General features: G+C 41.8%; 1 protein-coding gene across 2 annotated transcripts; it reads left to right on the top strand.

Annotated features, from left to right (window-relative positions):
- The first annotated feature begins 21 nt into the window (after nucleotides 1-21).
- Nucleotides 22-20,761, top strand: srebf1 (sterol regulatory element binding transcription factor 1). Of its 2 annotated transcripts, none has more exons than XM_066641723.1 (19): nucleotides 22-355; nucleotides 4,125-4,607; nucleotides 8,099-8,268; nucleotides 8,360-8,506; nucleotides 8,617-8,835; nucleotides 9,021-9,135; nucleotides 9,292-9,446; nucleotides 9,834-10,029; nucleotides 10,112-10,296; nucleotides 10,452-10,713; nucleotides 10,980-11,146; nucleotides 12,315-12,483; nucleotides 12,706-12,814; nucleotides 13,572-13,681; nucleotides 15,269-15,401; nucleotides 15,593-15,758; nucleotides 17,026-17,220; nucleotides 18,288-18,399; nucleotides 18,908-20,761. In XM_066641723.1, exons 1-19 carry the CDS (start codon nucleotides 250-252, stop codon nucleotides 19,126-19,128), a joined length of 3,420 nt encoding a protein of 1,139 aa, XP_066497820.1. In that variant the 5' UTR covers nucleotides 22-249; the 3' UTR covers nucleotides 19,129-20,761. The 2 variants fall into 2 exon arrangements, with proteins under 2 accessions (XP_066497820.1, XP_066497819.1); XM_066641722.1 differs by having other exon boundaries at nucleotides 8,096-8,268.
- Nucleotides 20,762-22,106: the final 1,345 nt, after the last annotated feature.

Here is a 22,106-nt window from a genome sequence, read left to right as displayed (position 1 = left end):
GTTAGCGCCATAGAGCTTCTGCCCAAAGTGTTTGGACAAGTTTGTCTTGTGCGAGCGTGTGTGGAAATGGCAGCTAGCAGGTAGTTGACACAACAGCAACAAAAAGTTGGATCTCTCGGACCACAGTTCAACAAATGTCCCCGCACATTCACTCGCTACTGAATTGTGAGAAGTTGGGACTTTACATGGAATAACGTTTTCTTTTCTGAACACTCTACGAGTCAGCTAGAATCTTTTAAGAAAGGAAAAATGAATAGTCTGTCGTTTGACGACCCGTCGCTGGATAACTTGGACCCAAGTTTATCCCTAAATGATCCCAGCGACATCGACACGGCGCTGCTCAGCGACATTGATGGTAAGACACAGTAAACCCTCTGTCTAGATGACTTATTTCTACTGTCTTTGCTTCCTCTGGCAGTTTCCTTTCATTGACTGAACTGTCCTCGCTACAGTGTTGCTAGGCATATGCACGCGCTCTCGTGAATACACTAACACAATAGGCATGGCCTGCTGCTGTTACAATCTCGTCTTGTTAAAAGCTACGGATTCACTTGAATAGTTGTGTGTAGCCTTAGCAAGAACCTCACATGACTCCCTACTCCCTAAATCCCTGTATGGTGAACTAGTTGCATGAGTCAAGGGGTTTTACAATCACACAGTAACTTACACCAAAACATATGGGGTTCTAATGCACGTTTGATGCTCCATTTAAGCTCTGAAGCCCACATTATATGAGGCTCATCCCCACTCTGTTGGTTCTGCTGGACTTAGGTGGTGATGGAGCCTCAGAGGGAGAGGGGCCGAGGACCAGAACAGAGCACACACAACTACACACCCTCACACCTCTTTACAGGAAACATAGCTGCTTTCCTTTAAGTCCTGCTCTACTGTTAAAGCTAAAGACAAAGTGAATTTAGCCTCTGTGTATATTTCGCCGTTGTCTCCGTAGTGCCCCGCCCCCTCGAACTTGGGCAAATGACGTCACGTCGAGGTTATTCCCGTTCATTCCCGTAGCTTCTAGCTCGAGGAGACAGAAAAGTGGGTTAACCCTGAACCCAGTGGCCTCTAACTGATCATTCACTGTGCGCTTACATTTCAGCAAAATGATATACCAATTTCCGTTTTATTCTTTGTAAAATCAGAGCAAATACATGTTCTGTTGAATGTTTACCTTTTTTTTGTAAATCTCACTAATTATACCCAGTAAACAAGGAACGTCCCCTGGACGTTCAAAATAGGTCTAAAAGTAGTCTGTCCGTCAAGGACATATTTTAAACGTCAATGGACGTCCAAAATCCATCTTAATACGTTAGTTAAGTGGTGACCAATCGAAAACGTCAGTGGACGTCCAAAATGCGTTTTATACAAGTAATTTATTTCGGGACCAATTAATAACGTCAATGGACGTCCAAAATACGTCTAATGGTCGTCTTTTCAATGTCTGTGTTTGGACGTCTTTTCAAATTTCATTTTCAACCTTAAGAGAACGTTGATGAGACGGCAGTCATTACGTTGTTTCAACGTTGAATCACTTTACTGGGTAGTTACTGCTGTTGCATTTAGTTATTTTTAATTCAGCTCTATTATTACAAATACTGTCAAACGCGCACAGAGACAGCACCATCATGTAAGGTTAACTCAAATACACATACTGTTTTCTGAAAGGTGAACTTTTTATGTTCGTTGTTTTGTAATCAAACAAACCTGAGGTAAAACGATAATAGAATCTATAATACCTCAATTTCTATTATATCTTTGGAAAAAAGGGCCAGTAGAGATTGAGAGCAGGACCCTCTGAGATTAAATGGAGTAAATTAAATGTAAGGTGTTCAGACGTGGACCCGAGGGTCGGTCATTTGGTGGGTGATGTTCTGAGAGACTGAATAACCGGGAGTAACCCCGCGCTGCCGCGTGTCCGATAGTAACCTCGAGCTCGCGCGCTCTCAGAGCTGCTCCGCATAGCGAGGCTGCTTCTCGTGCTCTGATTGGTCGAGAGCGATCACCTCATACAAAACAGTCCGGGCTGAGCCGCTGCGTCTAAGCCCGAAAACACAGAACCAGGCTCTTCAGGCTGAGGACGTGTTGAATATATGAACGTTTATTTAACGTCATATAGTCTTCTGAACTTATTTCACTGTCGGTATTGCAGCAATATATATATAGAATAAGGAGGTGGCCTTTTCTTTAAATGTGAGATAGACAGACAGTCAGAAAAGGTCCTCTTTTCATATATATTTACAAAAGCTTGAACTGGTCACAGAGTTTTATAGATCTTATTTAACTGAAAATAAATTACACACCCTTTACTGAAATTGTCATGTTGGAGAAAATCAAACCATCAAACCATACGTTTACTGCAAATGAACAGTACATTTCTGTTAAAGTGTTCAATTTTTTAAATTCTTTGTAAGCAGTGTCCATTTATTAGATATTTTCCCTTAAAAGCTAAAAAATATTCATTTGACCTGAGTGGTGTACAGCTATAATGTCCATCCTACCTAAAAGTAGTGTAAAGTTGCCTCATTAACATTAGACAGAACAAGGCTTCATTGTGAGGGCTCTAAAATGCCATGGCAGCCATTAGTCCTGCATTTTAAATAATTCTTCCTCACAGTGTTGGGACTGAGGAGGTCAGTAGTAAAGAAAGCTAACGAGTTCCAGCACCCTGCTTCTGTGCCCTTGCTGGAAATTGGTTGCTCTGAATATGAAATCCACTCCTCCTGTGGTATTAACAGTCAGCTCACTGCTGTTGCCCTGCAACTGCCATTACCTGCCAGCAGCAGCAAGTAAATCGAGTTCATTTCACAGTTGCTTTGGGCAAATGTTTGCTTGGAAGCTTTACTCAAAGGCTTTGTATAACAGGTCTCGCTCAGAGCATTGTGAAAAATGAAAGTAAAATATTTGTTTGTGCATGATAAAATGCATGGAGTAATAAAATGAATCCTTGTTTTACTAGCTATTTAAAAAGTTTGGTGAAATATTTTATTAGTTTTTAGTTACAGCGTAACAAACTGAACCCAGGATGTAACAAAGTGAACACAGGATGTAACAAAGTGAACCCAGGATGTAACAAAGTGAACACAGGATGTAACAAACTGAACCCAGGATGTAACAAGCTGAACACAGAATGTAACAAACTGAACCCGGGATGTAACAAACTGAACCCGGGATGTAACAAACTGAACCCGGGATGTAACTAACTGAACCCGGGATGTAACTAACTGAACCCGGGATGTAACAAACTGAACACAGAATGTAACAAACTGAACCCGGGATGTAACAAACTGAACCCGGGATGTAACAAACTGAACCCGGGATGTAACAAACTGAACCCGGGATGTAACAAGCTGAACACAGAATGTAACAAGCTGAACACAGAATGTAACAAACTGAACCCGGGATGTAACAAATTGAACCCAGGATGTAACAAACTGAACACAGAATGTAACAAGCTGAACACAGAATGTAACAAGGTGAACACAGAATGTAACAAACTGAACCCGGGATGTAACAAATTGAACCCAGGATGTAACAAACTGAACACAGAATGTAACAAACTGAACATACTAAACGTAACAAACTGAACATACTAAACGTAACAAACTGAACATACTAAACGTAACATACTGAACACAGAATGTAACAAACTGAACATACTAAACGTAACATACTGAACACAGAATTTAACAAACTGAACATACTAATCGTAACAAACTGAACATACTGAACGTAACATACTGAACACAGAATGTAACAAACTGAACGTAATAAACGGAACACAGAATGTAACAAACTGAACGTAACAAATGGAACACAGAATGTAACACGCTGATCACAGAATGTAACATACCAAACAAAAAGTAGGCAAGGAATCAAATCCCAAATTTTATTCTAATATGTTAAACTCAGCCTTTAAATAGAATTGTGCAAAAAAATATAGCGACACATTTTAGTTTGTCTGCTGTAGATATGATAACTTTATTAAAAACGAATCATATCAATGGACCAGTTGAGATTTGCACATGATAGTACACCTCTAAATATATGCCTTTCTTTTCAGAGACATAGCAAACGTAGTCATCAAAATCCTCAGTGCCTTTGCTTATTCTTTTTTTGTTCCCCAGACATGCTCCAGCTCATCCACAACCAAGATATGGAGTTTGGTAGCCTGTTTGACCACACTTCATTCCCACCCCCTGCGGCTCCTCTGCAGGATCTTTCAGCCCTGCCTCCCTCCAGCTCAGCTTCCTCTCCCCCGAAGTCCTCCACAACGTCAGCCACCTCCTCCATCCTCAGCAGCAGTCCCCACCTGGATGCATTGCTGGGCCCTCCTATCACACGCAGCTCCTCTACCCCCGACAAGGTCTTCCATCCCTCAAACTTCCAACAGTCCCCTCTGGCTCAGGTGACCCCCACGTCGTCAGCTACACACCAGCTGACCACCCCACTGCAGAACACTCAGCCTAAAGCCCAGCCTGCTCCTCCTGCACTTCTCCCAGCCCAGAGCCATGCTGCCTCACCTACCAGGAGCCCGGCCTTCAGCTCCAGCCAGCAGCCCCCACAGCAGCAGCCTGTCACTACCTTCCCAAACCAAAATGGATTCACTGGTAGGGAATGGTTTTACCTTCTTCTTTCATACATTTGCTGAAATTAGGGATGCACTGATATGGAAATTGAAGGTTATTTTATTTGTGAAAACAATGGTTTGCCAAAGTTTGGACACACCTGCTTAAATAACCATGCATGTTACTTTTTGGTCTGTCAGCACTGATACATTAACCTTACTGTAAAGTAGAAACTGGGACAGACATCAAATGTATCACCAAATATTGGTTTGAAATATTGGCTGAATCTAAATGTCTGTCCTGTTGTGATAATTTTTAATGCGGTCATTTGATTGCAGTCATTTCCTCATTCTTAAAGAGGAAATGACTGCAATCCCCAGTACTCTCCTGTGTTTTCATTTGAGATGCAGCATTTTATTTAAGAGAATGAAACAAGACAGCAATGTTTGCCATTCCATTGTTGGATCGTGCACCATCAAACGACCTTATCTTATCATTTTTTCATTCAATTACAGCACAATAGACCTCTTAATCTCAGCAGAAGGGGTAATTAACCATACCATAATCTTCATGATTGTAGATTTTATGGCCTCTGATTAAACATGAATCTTGTTATATATAAGATCCAGTCTTTTAACATTTCCCCTAATTTTTTTCAGTCAATAGTTACTTTTAGCTGTAAGACGAGCTGCAGACACATTAGTGAACAGATATTAAGTTTACTTTCTGTTTTTATTAAAGCCCTAGTTTAATAGATTAGCCTTGTTAGCTTGTTGTAGCTTCCTGTGCAAGTGAATTAATAAGTATTTAAACCCCAACGCATTTTAGAACTTGTAATAGATGCATAGATGTGTTTTACTCTGTTGTGCAGGTGGTTGTTTTGTCACTATGGCGTACTAGAAAGTAGCTGAGGCAAAAAATCTGCTTTATAACTGGGGGGAAATGAGTGTGGCTGTTGTAGCTGCCAATCCAAGTACTTGATCAGCTTAGATGAACTGACAGTTATTTAAGCTTTTGACAGATTGTCTAACCTTATAGAAGTGGGCAGTGTGTTGGTTCTTTACTGTAGTTTGGATGTCACCCATACGTAGACTGGCTAGCTGCATTTAAAGTGATGCAGTGTATGAAATGTTATCATGAATAAAATTAAATGTACCCAGTTTTTTGTTCGCAGTGCCTTGCATTGCAGTTATAGTGTCATACCATATGACTTTTGGCATTATCTCTCACTCCTACAGAGACACAAGCTATGTTTTAATATCAAAACATTGTTTTAAACTGTAGAAACCCAGTGACTTTAGACTGAGTTACAGTATGCCCTGTTATCCATGGATTAGTGCACTATATTGCACCTGGACTCCTAGCCCCTTTTTTTTGTATGCTTTTGTGCAACACCTTATTGACATCAGCAGGCCATGGCTAATCATGCCACGCGAAAGTGGTCCAGCATGAAACAGAAGCAGGTCAAAGTACGCAGCACACGTAGCACAATGGATGTGTGATTTATGATACTGCTTGATACTGGTGTCCTCATTATATAAATTCCTTCTCATCTGTGTTGAATTCAGTAATGCCACATTTGCTGTGCTTTCCAAGTTAGAGATATAAAATTTGACTCAGGGAATTTTCTGTGGAATTTTCCCATATTCCCCATTAAACCATTGCAGACCCCTCAGCTCAGTGATTGTCTCGGTATTACATCATTATTGTGGTCGGCGTTCCTGAAATAGCTCCTCAGACTGGGACAGACCAAATGAGATCAGTTCTGAAGTTGCCCAAGCACTTGCAAACCTCTTGGGCAACTGCATGTAATACATTTTTAAACCTGGTTCACAGTGGGAGTAGCAGGACCAATCACATTTCATCATTGAAATCCTGTTCTGGGAGTAAAAATCAGGACAGTTAGAATAAGGAACTGGTGAACAACAGATTCCAGAATGTAACAGATTAAATATATATATATTTGAAACTCAGAAGTGTTAATACTAGTGACAATCTGAGTGGCATCTGAGGGATGCCTTTGGTTTAGTTGTCTAAGGCCTCTCTTGCAACAAGAGAGCCAAGACCCTTTAAAAATTGTTTTGTGCATGACATGAGACCACATAACACTTTTATGGTTTTCAGTTTTTGTTTACTTTCTTCATCATGTTGAATACCATGGTGAAAAAGAGGAAATTATGGAAGATTAAACTGAATTGAAATATTATTAATCAGTTCCTTTTCCCCAAAAAATCACACTTTTTTTGTTATGTGTTTTTAAATAAGAAAAATGTAATTTATAAATAACAAATAATACATAAAAGAGAATTTAAAGAAATAAACTGGTTTTATTAAGTGTATTTACTTTGAAGATCAGACAAAGATGCTGGCAGAGGTGGATTTTTTTTCTCTCCGTGCTTTAATTAACTTACTAGCTACACTCTTAATGCTACAAAAAAAAAAAAAGCGATACGACGTAGATGTTTGTATGGCACTTGTGCGGATGTCCAAGTGAACTGAACGCTTGGTGAGCCACCTAGTGGCGGGTGGCGTAAGCTCACTCGCTCATAACTCGCAACTTAAAGCAAAAAATCGACTAAGCGATGGGTCATATCTCGGAAAATTAGTAAGTTGATTCACTCGTAAGTCAAGGTTCCGCTTTTATAGCTCGGTTTTAGCTCCTGAAACTAAACGAGTACTTCTGATATTTCTGAAATGATTCAATTCTGCATGTCACTGTATTAAATAGATGTTTTTATATCATGGATATAAACTGATTACGTAACAGAGCCACAAGTATTGCTTCAACAATAGGGTGACCAGACGTCCTCTTTTATCCGGATATGTCCTCTTTTTTAGACTATCCGGGCGGAATTTCACAAACATCCATTTTGTTTTTCTAGAGCTTACATAGAACTTCTAGAAGTTTCGTTCACAAACTAGTCCCGCCCTCCCCTACTCCGATTGGTTCGCTTGAGTGAGAAGGGGGCGTGGTGAAGTAGCCTAAAATCTTCTGATTGGACGGTCTGACTGTAGAGCTACCGTTATTGGTCGATAACCTTCTCTGTAAACATTTAATTGGTCAGTCTGCACGTCAGTAGTCCTTGTTTATGTCAGGCAAAGCTCATGTACCTACCCTCAGCCCGAGCAGCTATGCCGAAACGTAAATGTCAACGGAATACCCATGTTTTGTTTAGCAAATAAAGATGTAAAGGACTTAAAAGCACACATAGGTTCGGTCAGCTAAGCATACAACGGCAGCGAGGGGCGAGACGTGTCCTCTTTTTCACCGTCTCAGATCTGGTCACCCTATTCAACAACCAACTGTGGAAAATGACATTATATAAAATACGTGCTGATACATTAGGATCTCACACATATTGATTGTATTTGGGTTACTTTGAAGATTTTTCATCTTTTTTTTCATCTTTTTTTAAGGCTGCATATTATATACACACACTTTTTCAAACTATACAAGCTATATTTAATTTTGTTGCAGTTTTTATGATCCTTTTTATTCATGTTGTAAATTTCTTTAATTTTTTTTGCAGCAGTCCCTCAACAAGCCTCCCCTCAGCCTGTGCCCAGTGTTTCTAGCCCGCCACAGAACATTCAGCCAATGACCATCCAGGCTCAGGTCCAGAGTCTTTCCACATCACCCATCCTCACCACATCCTCCAGCCCCCAAGCACAGACCATCTCCTCTCATGTCCAGCAAGTTCCTGTAAGTTCTGTACCATACTGTTGTAATTTAAGGATTTCAGTGTTTGAACAAATGACTGACCCTAATCCCCTCGCCCTTTGGCATGTTTCAGGTCTTGCTCCAGCCTCAGTTCATCAAGGCTGACTCTCTCCTGCTCACAACTCTGAAGCCTGATGCATCTCTGGTGACCACAGTGGCTTCCCCATGCATCACCTCCCTGGCTACATCCACTGCCCCTATACAGGGAACTTCCCTGCAGGTAAGGGGTTAAAACCCCATCAAGGCTGAATGTCTTACTCTACCACTTGATTATTTTTACTTCTCTGATTAACGTGTTTTAGGTGTTTTACATTAGTGTCTCTTTCTCAGGCTCTGATGAGTGGTGGCACCATCCTGACCACAGTTCCAGTTATGGTGGACACTGAGAAGCTGCCCATCAATCGCATAGCCATCAGCGGAAAGCCAGGTGGCCAGGTCCACAAGGGCGAGAAACGCACGGCACACAATGCAATTGAGAAGCGTTACCGCTCCTCCATTAATGACAAGATCATCGAGCTCAAAGACCTGGTGGCTGGCACAGAAGCTAAGGTCTGACCCCCTTTTCTTTACTGTTTGAATTCTAATCATGTTACAGATGTAGAATAATGTGCTGTTAGGAGTCTTATAAGGTAGCTGTTTTATTCTGGTCTACTATCTAAGACAACTAACAACTTGTTTGACTGTGTAAATGGCTGGAGAGTTTACATTTCAGTTTCTCCTTGTGTGTGTTGTAGTTGAATAAATCTGCCGTGCTGCGGAAAGCCATCGACTACATTCGTTACCTACAACAATCCAATCAGAAGCTCAAGCAGGAGAACATGGCTCTCAAGATGGCCAATCAGAAGAACAGTAAGTAACTGTGTAGTGTTTCAGAAACTCTTATTACACATTCTGATTCACTGAAACATAGCAGTTCTCTACGAAGCCTTCGGTGGGGGAGAATAAGTTGGTGTAGATTTGCACTGATGTCTGGTTCCCAACTGAATGTGCTCATCTTGTGTGCAGAGTCTCTGAAGGATCTGGTGTCCATGGAGGTGGATGTGAAGAGCGAGTTGCCCACTCCTCCAGCCTCTGACGCTGGCTCGCCTCTGCCCAGTGGACCCTTCTCACACTGCAGCAGCGATTCAGAGCCAGACAGCCCAATGGGTGATGACACCAAGGTAAGCTTTGATTGATGACCTAAAGAAATAGAAGAGTAGTTTCAAACTGATACTGTAGAACCAATAGTGTATAAATTGTTTGTTTTGTTTTGCTACACTTAACTTGTCTGAATTAGTTTAGCAAGCTTTTTCTGAGGTAAAATTGGTGTGTTAGGGCAGGGAAAACACTATCATATACAGCGTAGGGGTATTCCAAGAAAAGGGCAAAGAACCTCTGGTTTTATGCGTGATATACACAGTAATTAATTGATAATAATTCATTGTATTCATTGTATATGCATTAAATTGCTAATAGGAAGAAAGATGATTCATAAAAACATTTAGACGATCATACGTGTAATTTCGAATAATTATAACTGCAGTGTGTCTCTTCTCTTTCTCTCTTAGCCAGTGACTAATGCTGAGAGGTCTGGAGGGATGTTGGACCGTTCTCGAATGGCTTTATGTGCCTTCACCCTTCTTTTCCTCTCCTTCAATCCATTGGCTTCTCTGTATGGCAGCAGCAGCAGCAGTAGGGGAGGAGAGGCCATCGGTCCTAGTCATCTGGGATCTGGCAGGACTGTGCTAGGGGTGGAGAGTGCAGGTAGGGTATATTCACCTTTGCAATATGGATAATGAGAAAGTTGTCAGCCATTAATGACTGTTTTTGTTTTAATGTTCTACAGCTGAGTCGTGGGGCTGGATAGACTGGATGCTGCCCACTCTGTTGGTGTGGTTGTTGAATGGTGTCCTGGTTGCTGGAGTTCTTATCAAGCTGTTGGTGTACGGGGAGCCCGTGACTAGACCCCACTCTGAATCTTCCGTCCTGTTCTGGAGACACCGCAAACAGGCAGACCTGGACCTGGCCAGGGTGAGAGACACAACTAAGGGAACCTACTAAAATGATTATACTCTGTAGTCTACAGCTGCCATTCTAATTGTTCAAACACATCTGTGCAGAATCAATGTCTCAAATGCTATGCTGAATTACTGACCGCTTATTACCCTTCCTCCCCCTCCCCACAGGGAGACTTTGCCCAGGCCTCTCAGAACTTGTGGACTTGTCTGAAGGCTCTTGGAAGGCCTCTGCCCACCTCTCAGCTGGACCTGGCCTGTGCAGTGCTGTGGTCCACTCTACGTCTCTGGCTGCAGAGGTTGTGGGTGGGCCGCTGGCTGGCCTGTAAAGCTGGGGGTCTTCGTGCGGATCGGCCCTTGCAAGAAGACGCCCGCAAGAGCTACCGTGATGCTGCCCTGGTCTACCACCGTCTCCACCAACTCCATATGACTGGTAAGAGTCTGTTTCAGTAGGTGTATAAGGCATTGCTCCAGTGATAAATATACACATACTGGCCTGTATGTATCAAAGATTCTGCAGTGTAAAGTATTATTAAATATTGCTAAGAATAACAGTGTATAAAATGCTTTACTTTTTTACTAGCAGTTCCTAGCATAAAAGCATAATATTTGTGTTTTGTATTTTTGAGTTGGGTGTATGTGATTTAAGATTCTAATAGGATACTGTGTCTTTGTTTCTGTACCTATGTGTGTTTGTAGGTAAGCTGGGTGGCAGTCATCTCTTTGCAGTACACATGGCTATGAGTGCGGTGAACCTTGCTGAGTGTGCAGGAGATTGTCTGTCTGTGGCAACACTGGCTGAGATCTATGTCTCTGCTGCTCTGAGAGTGAAGACCAGTCTGCCCCGATTGCTACACATCACCTCAGTAAGACCTTTTTCCCAGTGCCTCTGCTCTTCCTGTTATGTTCACTCAGGGAGTGGAATATATTACAACATAGTCTTAACTACTACTTCAAATTTTCAAGTTATATTTTTACGATGATTCTAGTAAGTGTATTTCATTTTAATAGTAAGCTTTTATTATATTCCGGTAGGTACGGGCAGTATCCACATTTTTCATACCTTAATAGGGTATCAAAATATTAATATTGTATACGATATTAGCATGGGATTGGGGTGGCTGTCAGGCTGCATGAACCTCATGTCTGTCGGTGTGGGTGAAGTGAAGGGTTTTCGGCACTGTGCAGTTCAGCGAGGCACAGCCCAACAGTGCACACAGATACACTTGTTGTTGATAAAAACCTGTTTCTAAAAGAGAGCAAATTAGGTAGTGTTGCAGTTACACAGCTCCAGGGACCTGGAGGTTGTGGGTTCGAGTCCCGCTCTGGGTGACTGTCTGTATGGAGTGTGGTGTGTTCTCCCTGTGCCTGCGTGGGTTTCCTCTGGGTGCTCTGGTTTCCTCCCACAGTCCAAAAACATATGTTGGTTGGTGAATTGGATAAGCAGTTTCAGACAATGAATGAATGAAATAATGAATGTTTAGAAGGATAGTTGGCCAGCTAACAGACACTTGTGGTTTAGTGAACCACAGCAGATGAGTTTTCAGTGAATTGGGTTCAAATTACATAAAGCCTACTGCATGTGAGCACAAAGAGCTTCAGCTTCCTTTATTTATCTTTTAACCCAAACCTAGCGCTAAACTCACAACTGCGGTATGCTACTGCGCTTGTATGTTTCCCTAACTCCACCTGTTTTTAGACTGTAATGCCAACAGTCAGTGAGTTCCCACAGCGCCCCCTCCCAGTGGTTCCCTTAAATGCACATGAAGGAACTATTTGGCCTTTTACATATTTTAACAGTGTGGTATACAAATTACATCACTCAAACCTATATTCCAGTTGTGTGTTTATTCTTTGGGAAAGTAACTTGTAACTGTAAGATTTTATATAATTATATTTCAATGTTGTTAAATAGCATTGTTGTATTTATTCATTTATTTTCTGCCTTTGTAATTTTTGCTCTGTGAAAATACTTGAATTAGTCTTGTTTTTGTTCTGTCTCTTTCTTTTTTCTTTCTCTTTTTCTCTCCCTAGCGTGGTTTTCTGAGTCGCGCTCGGCAGGCCTGTCTCTCTCCAAGTGGCAGTGTTCCTCCTACTATGCAGTGGCTGTGTCACCCTCTGGGTCATCGCTTCTTTGTGGATGGTGACTGGTCTGTACGCAGCATCCCCAAAGAGAGCATTTACAGCCAGGCGGGGAACACAGGTCAGCAAGGGTTCTCCAGAACACTTCACTGTATATTTAACACTTTCATTAAACCCAAAAACTCCCTAAGCTCTCATTACTGGCAAATATCAGTTGAGGGCAGTTGTGAACTGCCTAGTAAATTCCAACAGAAATGAATTATATCTTCTGTAAGCCATTCTCATCTGCTGCATCCTGTAGAAACTCATTGTTCTTGTTGGCTGTTTGATTTTCTGTCTGTAGTAGACCCATTGGCTCAGGTGACACAGGCCTTCAGGGAGCACCTGCTGGAGAAGGCTCTGTACTGTGTGGCTCAGCCTCGCGGAGATAAGATCCCCAATGTAGGCCAAGGGTGAGTCCTGCTTCTCACAGAAACTTATTTCCTTTTGAGCTCATTCTAAAACAAAAGTAAAGTTCCCTCTGTATCATTCATTCATTATCTGTAAGCGCGTATCCAGTTCAGGGTCGCGGTGGGTCCAGAGCCTACCTGGAATCATTGGGCGCAAGACGGGAATACACCCTGTAGGGGGCGCCAGTCCTTCACAGGGCAACACACACACTCACGCCTACAGACACTTTTGAGTCGCCAATCCACCTACCAACGTGTGTTTTTGGACTGTGGGAGGAAACCAGAGCACCCGGAGGAAACCCACGCAGACACAGGGAGAACACACCAACTCCTCACAGACAGTCACCCACATATATATATATATATATATATATATATATATATATATATATATATATATATATATATATATATATATTTAAATTGCCCTTTTTAAACCAGTGTAATAGAAATAAAAAATGGGTGTTGTAGCTGTCTTAATTACACACAAAAACACATTATTCCATCCATTTCCTAACAAGCAAGAAAAGTTCCTAAAGTATATGCCATGTCAGAGGCCTGTCTGGTGTGGCAGTTCCAAAGATTGGAGCAGAAACAACAAAGGCACAATTTCCTTTTAGCCAAAACTGAGCCTGTCAATGGTAACTGTGCATAATGTCCAAGGCTGTACATTACAGTACGTTATGTTGACATATATGTAGATGTGTGTGGTGATGTGTAGATTAACTGAATGTGTGTGTTTGTTTTTATTATTCCACAGAGAGTATTCAGATGCTCTGGAGTACCTGCAGTTGCTGAACAGCGCCTCAGACGCAGCAGGAGCCACAACACAGGCCTTCGCCATTGGCTCCAACATGGCCACCATCACCGGTCAGTCACACTGAATTGAACCTCAGCTTGCAGTTTCAGTATTTTGTTATTACAGGTGTATGCAAAATCCCCTTTTCTGCAGTAGTGTTTAAACTGTATGTTACATTAGACATTAGAACTTTAGGGGCTGGACCACAAGCGAGTCTTGAGGTAGGGTGGCAACAGTAACAGAGGGTGGTGAACGTAGCTTTCTGCTAAAACATAAACTGCTAAGTGAGGCCAATATAATACACCACCAAACATGACTCTGAATATGCCTTTAACTCAAACAATATATTTTATGCATGTTATCAATTATATAAAAAGAAGCTGTAAATAAAAGCAAAGAAATATTGGCTGTATGATAAACAGAGCCTAAGAAGATAGTGAAAGCACACAGACAAAGCTGCAGAGTGTAGAGAATTACAGATTCATTATAATTCAAAAGCAGAGATTTAAACTTAAGGCAGGGAACCTGAAAAACAGCCATGCAAATAGGAGATTACAGTCTTGAATTATTTTATTCATGTCTTGTTAATTCCTAAATAATATTAATTTATGTTAAATCAAACAGCTAACAAAAATAGTTAAAATTAAAAGTTTATGAATACAATATTTTGTAGTATTTACATGCGACTTAGTACTGTATGTACAATAAAAAAAGAACTGCTATCAGTCTTTCCCCTATTTCCGGCCACTGCCATATAATCTGCTCTCTCTCTTCGCAAATCACATTGGGTAAAACAATAAAACATAAGTTCAAGTCTTAGTAGGGCATTTAAACATCAGTCTTGCAAGAAATCACATATCTAAACAATATTTAAGTATCTCTAACAGTGTTGTAATTCTTTGTATGCAAAACTGCATGTAGAACACAACACATTTCCATTTCGTGACAGATATTTCCCTCAGTGTAAAAGTTAGCTTAGCGGTTAGCTTCCTTTTCTCTGAGGGAAAAATCTACCGCCATTTTAATCCTTACATGTAGAGTACGGATACCAACACAGGACAAACTGAATCTCATTGTGAACCTCTTAAAACCACTGAATGTGGTAGGAACTGTCTCGTTTGACTGTCACAAGCAGGGGAGGTGGCCGAAGTTAGGGGGCGCTAGTAATCTTAGCGGTATTGGCACCTACTTAAACAAAAGCGTTTTTATCTAAAAACATATTTTCTTTCAAAGTCAGTCAAGTCTCGGACATTAATCTACACGCATGACTCCTGAAAAATGTTGATTTAAGTGAGTTAATTACTTCTATTTATTTACAGTTAGCTAAGATTTCCAGTATTGTAATTAAAGTGGCCGGAACTTAGGGTAATTACGCTATCTGAGGAAGATAGAATGGCAGTACAGTAACCTCTAGGCTCTTGTGGTTCACCTAAGATAACACTGACCACCCACTGGACACGCAGACAGGGCTTTTATCACTTGAGTTTTCTTGCAAATGACTACTCTTTATTTGTAAAACCTTTTGTCAATATTTGCGGCACCTGCTTATCAGCAGGTCAGGCTGCTGTGATGTGTGCCTGTTTGCACAGAGTCAGATATCGGTCATTCTAACTGAAAGACTTTGTGTCTGTGTGTTTGGCTGCGTCCGTGACCTCCAGGCTGTGACCCCCACTCAAAATGGTGGTCTTCAGTTGCCGTGGTGATTATTAACTGGCTTCAGGGAGATGACGTAGCAGCAGAGAGACTGTATCCAGCAGTGGAACACCTCCCTCGCAGCCTTCAGTCAGCAGAGTGAGTGTCTCATGCTTGAAATCTGTGTACAGTCCTTGGTAGAAGTGTGGACATCACTGGTGTAAAAGGTTTTTTTTTTTATGTGTGGATTTAAGTGAAAATTAGCCCTACAGGAAATGGAAGTGATGTGTTTTGTTTTCCCTTACTTTGCCCTGCTCTTTGCCGACCACTTCTCTTCCTCTGTGTTGCAGGAGCCCCTTACCCAAAGCGTGTCTGTACACATTTAAAGCAGTGCGCGCCCTACTGGCCAAACCAGAGAACAGCCAGCTCAGCCTCAGCTACTGTGAGAAAGCCAGCGGCTTGTTTAGAGACAGCCTCAATCTGGGGCCACACGGCAATAGCAGCACTTTAGATAAGGTACAGTTTCTCACACTTAAACATGTTCCTAAACACGGAGCTAAACTCTGCAGAGGGCAACTCTATTGTCCAGTAAAAGTATTGTGTCTTGGGTAAAAATATCTTCTCAAAAAAACAATGTGAGTAGATGTAGAAACATAGCAGCTCAAAACCTTTTACCGAGTACTTTCAGAAACTGTAGTGGAATGTAATTAATCAAAGTTAGAAGCTGTCTAAATTGAGTAGTGTGTCTAATTAAAACCCACCTCTGCTCTTCAGCTAAATATAACAGTAAGGTTTAATTTGTGTGGATTATCACTTGGAAATTAAATGCCGTTTCACAGAGGTTGGAGCTTGTGCTCTGGCCAGAGCTGTGGTGCATTGTAGTTGCATTGCATGTGTATGAACTGAGTGCAATGTTCCTGCAGTGCAACACAGAGCTGAGCTGCTTTCCAGACGTCTTCCCACGCAGAGCCAACACGACTGTCTCTTTGTCTTTTTATGTTCCTGATCTCAGCAATTAATTCGTTTTTTATTTAATAATTCAAGGACCTGCATTCATGCTTTAATAATTTGCTTTATAGAGTTATTATCTCCTTTTTAATCCCTTTTTCTTTACCTAGTACTACTCATAGTATAATAGCTAATACTATTAAGCCATTATAGTATGTACCAGAAATATTATTTTGGTTAGATAGAAAGTAGCAAGGGCCGCTCCGGGTGACTGTCTGTGAGGAGTGTGGTGTGTGTGGGTTTCCTCCCACAGTCCAAAAACACACGATGGTAGGTGGATTGGCGACTCAAAAGTGTCCGTAGGTGTGAGTGTCTGGGTTCCCCTGTGAAGGACTGGCGCCCCCTACAGGGTGTGTTCCTGCCTTGCGCCCAATGATTCCAGGTAGGCTCTGGACTACTCTGGGTTACAGATAATGAATGAATGAATGAATGAAAAAGTAGCAATTTTTAAATTTTCAAAAACATAAGGCCTATTTAAAAAAAGAAGAGAAAGGAATCAGTGTTTTTGTTCTTAATACTTTGAAGAACTGCCTAGACGTGGCTTCCTTTTATATTCTTTACATAAAGCACATGACCTAGCTGTGCAAACGCTGCTGTACAAATTTAGCACTGCCACAGTGACAAAACTTATCAGTGCTTTGAGTAATTTTGAAAACCAGAGCTATTCCTTTTCATAAAAATAGAGTGAAATCAGTAATGTTCTGTTAAATCAGAAAAAGTGCCTCGTTAATGAATGTAATGCTAGTGTTTTAATGATTTTCTCTGTCCTCTGCAGCTGGTGCAGTTGTTGCTGTGTGATCTGCTGCTGGTGACGCGCACTAATGTGTGGCGAGAGCAGCAGGTGTGTTCTCCAGCCACCGGTCAGCAGAGCTCGGCCTCAGCAGCCTCTCCAGCGGAGCTACAGGGCTTCCAGCAGGACCTCAGCTCTTTGCGTAAACTCGCCCACAGCTTCAGACCAGCCATGCGCAGGGTAACGCACGCCTCACACACTGTATAAGCCTTTACCTTCACAGGGGCTTAAATATCTATATAGAGATGCTCAGAGAGGTTTAATGTGCAATAAATGCCTCATGCTTCAGAAACGTACCCAGTCACAAGCCAGTCTTCTGCATGATTTGATGGCATTCAGCCATGAGAACACGTATGAGGTGTCGGGTACTAACATTTTAGATCACTAATGCACTGAATGGTGCTCAGCCTGCTGCTCCACAGGCCTTTGCTGGGTATTCTATACCCTTCCAGCTGATGTTAAGCTCATGTGCAGCTGCTCTAGCTTCATACAAACTGCTTGAAGATCTGAGCCCACAATGGGCTTACATTTAAAGCAGAGGAATTCGCTTTTTTTTTATATATATACGTCTAAAAACTTTTCGGAGACGGCGTATACATAAGCATGCAGGCTCACTGCCCGTGTCGAAGGATGCAGACAGCAGAGTGGAGAGACGTGAGATGTGGTCGGGGACGTAGATTAAGTTACCGCCCTCGCACTGTTGTTTTCATCCCACTGTTGAAGTAGGCCACAGCTATGGAAATCGCCCACTGCAGCACGAAGCACAGAGCACTGGGGGCTGTTTTTAAACCGCTGTGACATAAGACTGGGATCGAACGTGGAAACCTACATCAGCATTCTGGTCACAGATAGTAGTTTCAGGCCATGGTTTATGTTCCTGCTTTTCTTTGCTTCCGAGGCTTCCAAATAAACAGATTTTTCCCACGTTAGTTTTCGTCTGCAGGCTAATTGAAAGTAGCATGGATTCGCTGGAGGGAAAATTGCAGAGATGATTACTACTAGTTATCGATTTAGAAAATGTTAAGAATGAATGAGATGGTTTTAATTTGTTTCTGGGTTAAAAGGGGGGAGGGGATCTGCTGCTTGAAGCAATAGGGAAAAGAGGGAAGATAGTAGTGAGAGGAAAAACGATGCTCTGAAAGCAGGATAAACTCTTGTGGGAGCAGTTTGTGTTTCCAAGCCTCTTAAGTTTTCTCTCTCTCTCTCTCTCTCTCTCTCTCTCTCTCTCTCTTTCTCTCTCTCTGCAGTTGTTTCTGCACGAAGCCACAGCGAGGCTGATGGCTGGAGCCAGTCCCACACGCACACACCAGCTTTTGGACCGCAGTCTGCGACGTCGAGCCACACCTGGAGGCAAGAGCGGTGAGGACTTAGATTGTGTGTGTGTGTGTGTGTTTATGCGCATGTGCATTTCACAGAGTACAACCCAGTCCTGGGGCACAGTTAAAGTAATAGTTTGGCTAATGTACGTATTCACTTCTGCTCTATGGATGTTGTAAGTACTACGTAATGGAACTGAATGCTCCTGACACAGAGAGGAGTGTGTGTAAACCTAACAAGCCAAGCCTACCGCCCCATCTTCTGTTCTGGCTTCAGTTTTCAGTGCCTGTGGTTAGTATAGTATTGTACTGTTCTCCATGTGGCAGACGGAGAGTCCTTGGGCAAGACCCGTACCTCTACATTTGCCTACATTTGTAACACTGCTAAAACAGGAAGTGCAAATTTTAAATGTGGTGTGAATGGTTCTGTAACTTAACAAGTTCAGAAAGTGTGATTCAGAGTACGGAGTAGTCCACCCCAGTCACATATTAGTGATCCATTCATTGAGTGCCAATCCTTATGGTTTTTTGTTATTGGTTTGTTCATACAGAAGAGTGCGAGACACGGCCAGGGCAGCGAGAGCAAGCTGAAGCAGTCATGCTGGCTTGCTGGTACCTCCCCCCCTCCTTCCTCTCGGCCCCTGGTCAGAGGGTGGGCATGCTGGCAGACGCTGCACGCACGTTGGAGAAACTGGGGGACAAACGCACTCTCCATGACTGCCAACAGATGATCATCAAACTGGGCAGCGGAACCACGGTCACCTCCACCTAAAGACCCATGTCTCTTTCTTTCTCTTTTCTTTCTCTCTCTCTCTCTCACACACAAACACACAGAGCAAGAGATGTCACCCCTCCCTCATTAATACAATATCATTCTCAACATATATATATATATCGGCAATAGGCACTGGCCCCTATCAATCAAGTGAGTCAGGTCCAGGCTCATGCAGCGAATCAGCTTCTTTTTCCCCAGTCTCTCTCCAAAAGACAATACAGTGAATGTGGCGTGATGCCATGGCTCTGTTGAGAAACCTTGGACTGATCTATGTATTATTTAATTTATTTGCCCTGACAATATATGCATATCCTTGTTATCATACATCAAACCTAAATGAGTACTTCATTAATGGGCGCTCACTCGGCTCAACTTCCCGGTCCCCAGTAGCTTTCATTCATTGTGAAGCATGCTGGGGTTTACACCGGAGGTACTCCTTTTAATGAGGTGTTTTGTAAGTGCCAGCTTTGGCCACTAGATGGCTTTGTGCACTGGAACTGGAAGCATATGGCTAGTTTTACTGGGTGGCTGTACGTGAATCGGATACAACATAAAGCACTGCTTTACCACACAGAGAATCAGCCTAGTCTCATACAGAAGCTGTGGCGCATTTCTCGTGGTCAATAAAATGGATATGGAGCTGTTTTATCACTGAAAAATACAAAAACAATAGTCATTTTAAGTAGAACCACTGTCGTCTATATACCATACATTTTCTATTGGTCCAGATTGCTGACTGTCACATGTCCTGGTGACTCCTCCACCTGAATGTCCAATTTGTCCTGCGTCTGGGAGGCTGCTGTATTACTGAATGAAGTAGGTGTGAGTGGAGTGCGGCGAAGATGCGCGTGTTGAGTTTTCCATTTCATCCCATCTGTACAGGCTGTTTCTAATCTGCACTACCCTCACCGGGGGATAACTTACATGATTTAAAAACATATAAAGCTTTACGAGGTTCTTTTCATATAGTGTTTTCTTTGTATATATTTTTAAAGACTATTGTGTATTTATCATTTTTGTTGAAAGATGTGGGTGAACAGTATTTGCCCAGAATATAGAGAGACGAGAGAGAAACAGCGAGACTACGTAGACTTTTGGCTGGAGATGAAGGCTTACAACAGAAAGCAGCAGGTATCGTTAAAGTGTACCATCTGACTGCTCCCAGATCAGCTGATGAGAGACTATTCTCCAAGTATTGTATCAGTGTGCCCTACTCAGAGGCATGGGCACCCTGACTGTTTTGAGGTCATTGTATTAGTACATGCAGCCTCTCCTAGTGCAGAATTTTGCAGCAGTAGCCTGAATGTGAAGCGCAGGCAAGTCATAAACATATCTACGAGCTACTGTTCACCATCACTTTTGCTTTTATCCAAAGATATTTTGGACTGCGCTGAAGACGTACCTGACACCACCCATGACTGGATTCCGATTTTCAGCCACTCTGTGTACAAAAGAATAAAAACCTCCAGTTGTTAGATCGTTTTAATGGCAGACTTACATTCAGTTAATGCTAATCAGTCTGTAGTGCTCATAATCAAAATCTCAAAGACAAAATGTGTTTCTACACACACAGTATGTCTGATCGTTCAAGTGTTTGATTTATTTGCCAGAATGTAAATAAAACTCTTTTTGTAACATACACCTCTTTGACTCTCGGTTCCTTGACGTGTCCCGTATGTCATTTATTATCAGAAATGTTGTACACTAGTGAACAAGGGTTTGAAATGACTGTTTACATTCAAAAACAATTGTGTTAAAATCCATATTTAAAGTAATTATAGTATTATGATGATGATATACAGGGTGAGATGATTTTTTAAAAACTCTATTACAGACGTAAACTAATGCAGTGTTAGGGGTCTTCCTCAAGGACCTTTGCTGGTGTAGCCATATATATACATACACCTTAAAGGCTAAGCAGCAGCTCTATGAAAGTGTCGAACAAATAAATACAGTGGAATCTTGTGTTTATTGAGTCAGAAAACATGTTATTTCTTACTAATTGAAGGAATAAGGTTTAAAAGACCGTTGCCCCCCCCCCCAACGGTGTTGGGAAACTCTAATAGGCGTCTTGCCTGTGACGTAGATGGTGGACAACAACTCTAGAAGCTGCACTTAATTTAATGCAAAATGAGGAAAAGGTGTGTTGTTTTTGGCTGCAATCATTCAATGTACAGTGGGACATCTGTGCACAAATGGCCCAAAGATCCCAAAATATCCAGAATATGGACTAAATTTGTCCACTTTAAACGGACACTTTGGAAAGGACCATCCGCTCACTCCGTTATCTGTAGCTCATTTCACTGGCGCTTTTCCAACAATATGGGCATGTAAGGACACCAACGAAAGGTGTTCAAGAGCCTCTGTAACATGGAGGTAAACAGGGTAAGGACACTCACTTCGCCTGTTTTGGTTGGTGTTAGTTAACGTTAGCTTGACTCGCTAAACTCGGTGGCTCAGATTATACTCGGCTACGTAGCTGCATTACGGAGGTTTATAGTGTCGGATGAGTTCGACTTCGATCACATTTACAAGAATAACGGTACCTCTAAATTTGAGTTTAGCTTATTGCTAGGCTATTGTCATGAATAATGTTGGTTATTTAGCTAGATACTGTCATAACAGTCAGTCATAGCGGTGTTTTACCGCGGCGTTGTTCAGCTGTTGTCCACCAGTGACGTCACGGTTGCGTTCGAGAATTTCCGTAGCGAGCTCGGGTTTTTCCGTCAATTTAATAAAATTGTCAGTTTTAAAGCAAATTAAGCTGCTATTTTCATTTTAATTCATACTTATATCTGTCAGTAACTAAAATAATGTGAAATGTTCATGGAGGTCCATTAAGTGGTGCTTAGCCTTTAAATTACTTTATAAATTCAAATAGCTCTAAATAAACCATTTAAAATAACAGAATTATTGTTGTTGACCAAATATTGGTAATTAAAATTGAACCTGTAACTGTAAATAAGCTTTTCTAC

The sequence above is a fragment of the Hoplias malabaricus genome, chromosome 13 (assembly GCF_029633855.1).
Source record: "Hoplias malabaricus isolate fHopMal1 chromosome 13, fHopMal1.hap1, whole genome shotgun sequence".
Taxonomy (NCBI): domain Eukaryota; kingdom Metazoa; phylum Chordata; class Actinopteri; order Characiformes; family Erythrinidae; genus Hoplias; species Hoplias malabaricus.
Note: the sequence above shows the minus strand (reverse complement) of the source record. Positions and strands in the feature narration are given on the sequence as shown.

What these genes read in the sequence shown, in the direction of transcription:
- srebf1 (XM_066641722.1), top strand. Translation starts at nt 250, where the DNA reads ATGAATAGTCTGTCGTTTGACGACCCGTCGCTGGATAACTTGGACCCA. An exon ending in TACAGGGAACTTCCCTGCAG is followed by an intron (nt 8,507 to 8,616) that starts GTAAGGGGTTAA and finishes TCTCTTTCTCAG; the next exon opens with GCTCTGATGAGTGGTGGCAC. An exon ending in ATAGCAGCACTTTAGATAAG is followed by an intron (nt 15,759 to 17,025) that starts GTACAGTTTCTC and finishes TGTCCTCTGCAG; the next exon opens with CTGGTGCAGTTGTTGCTGTG.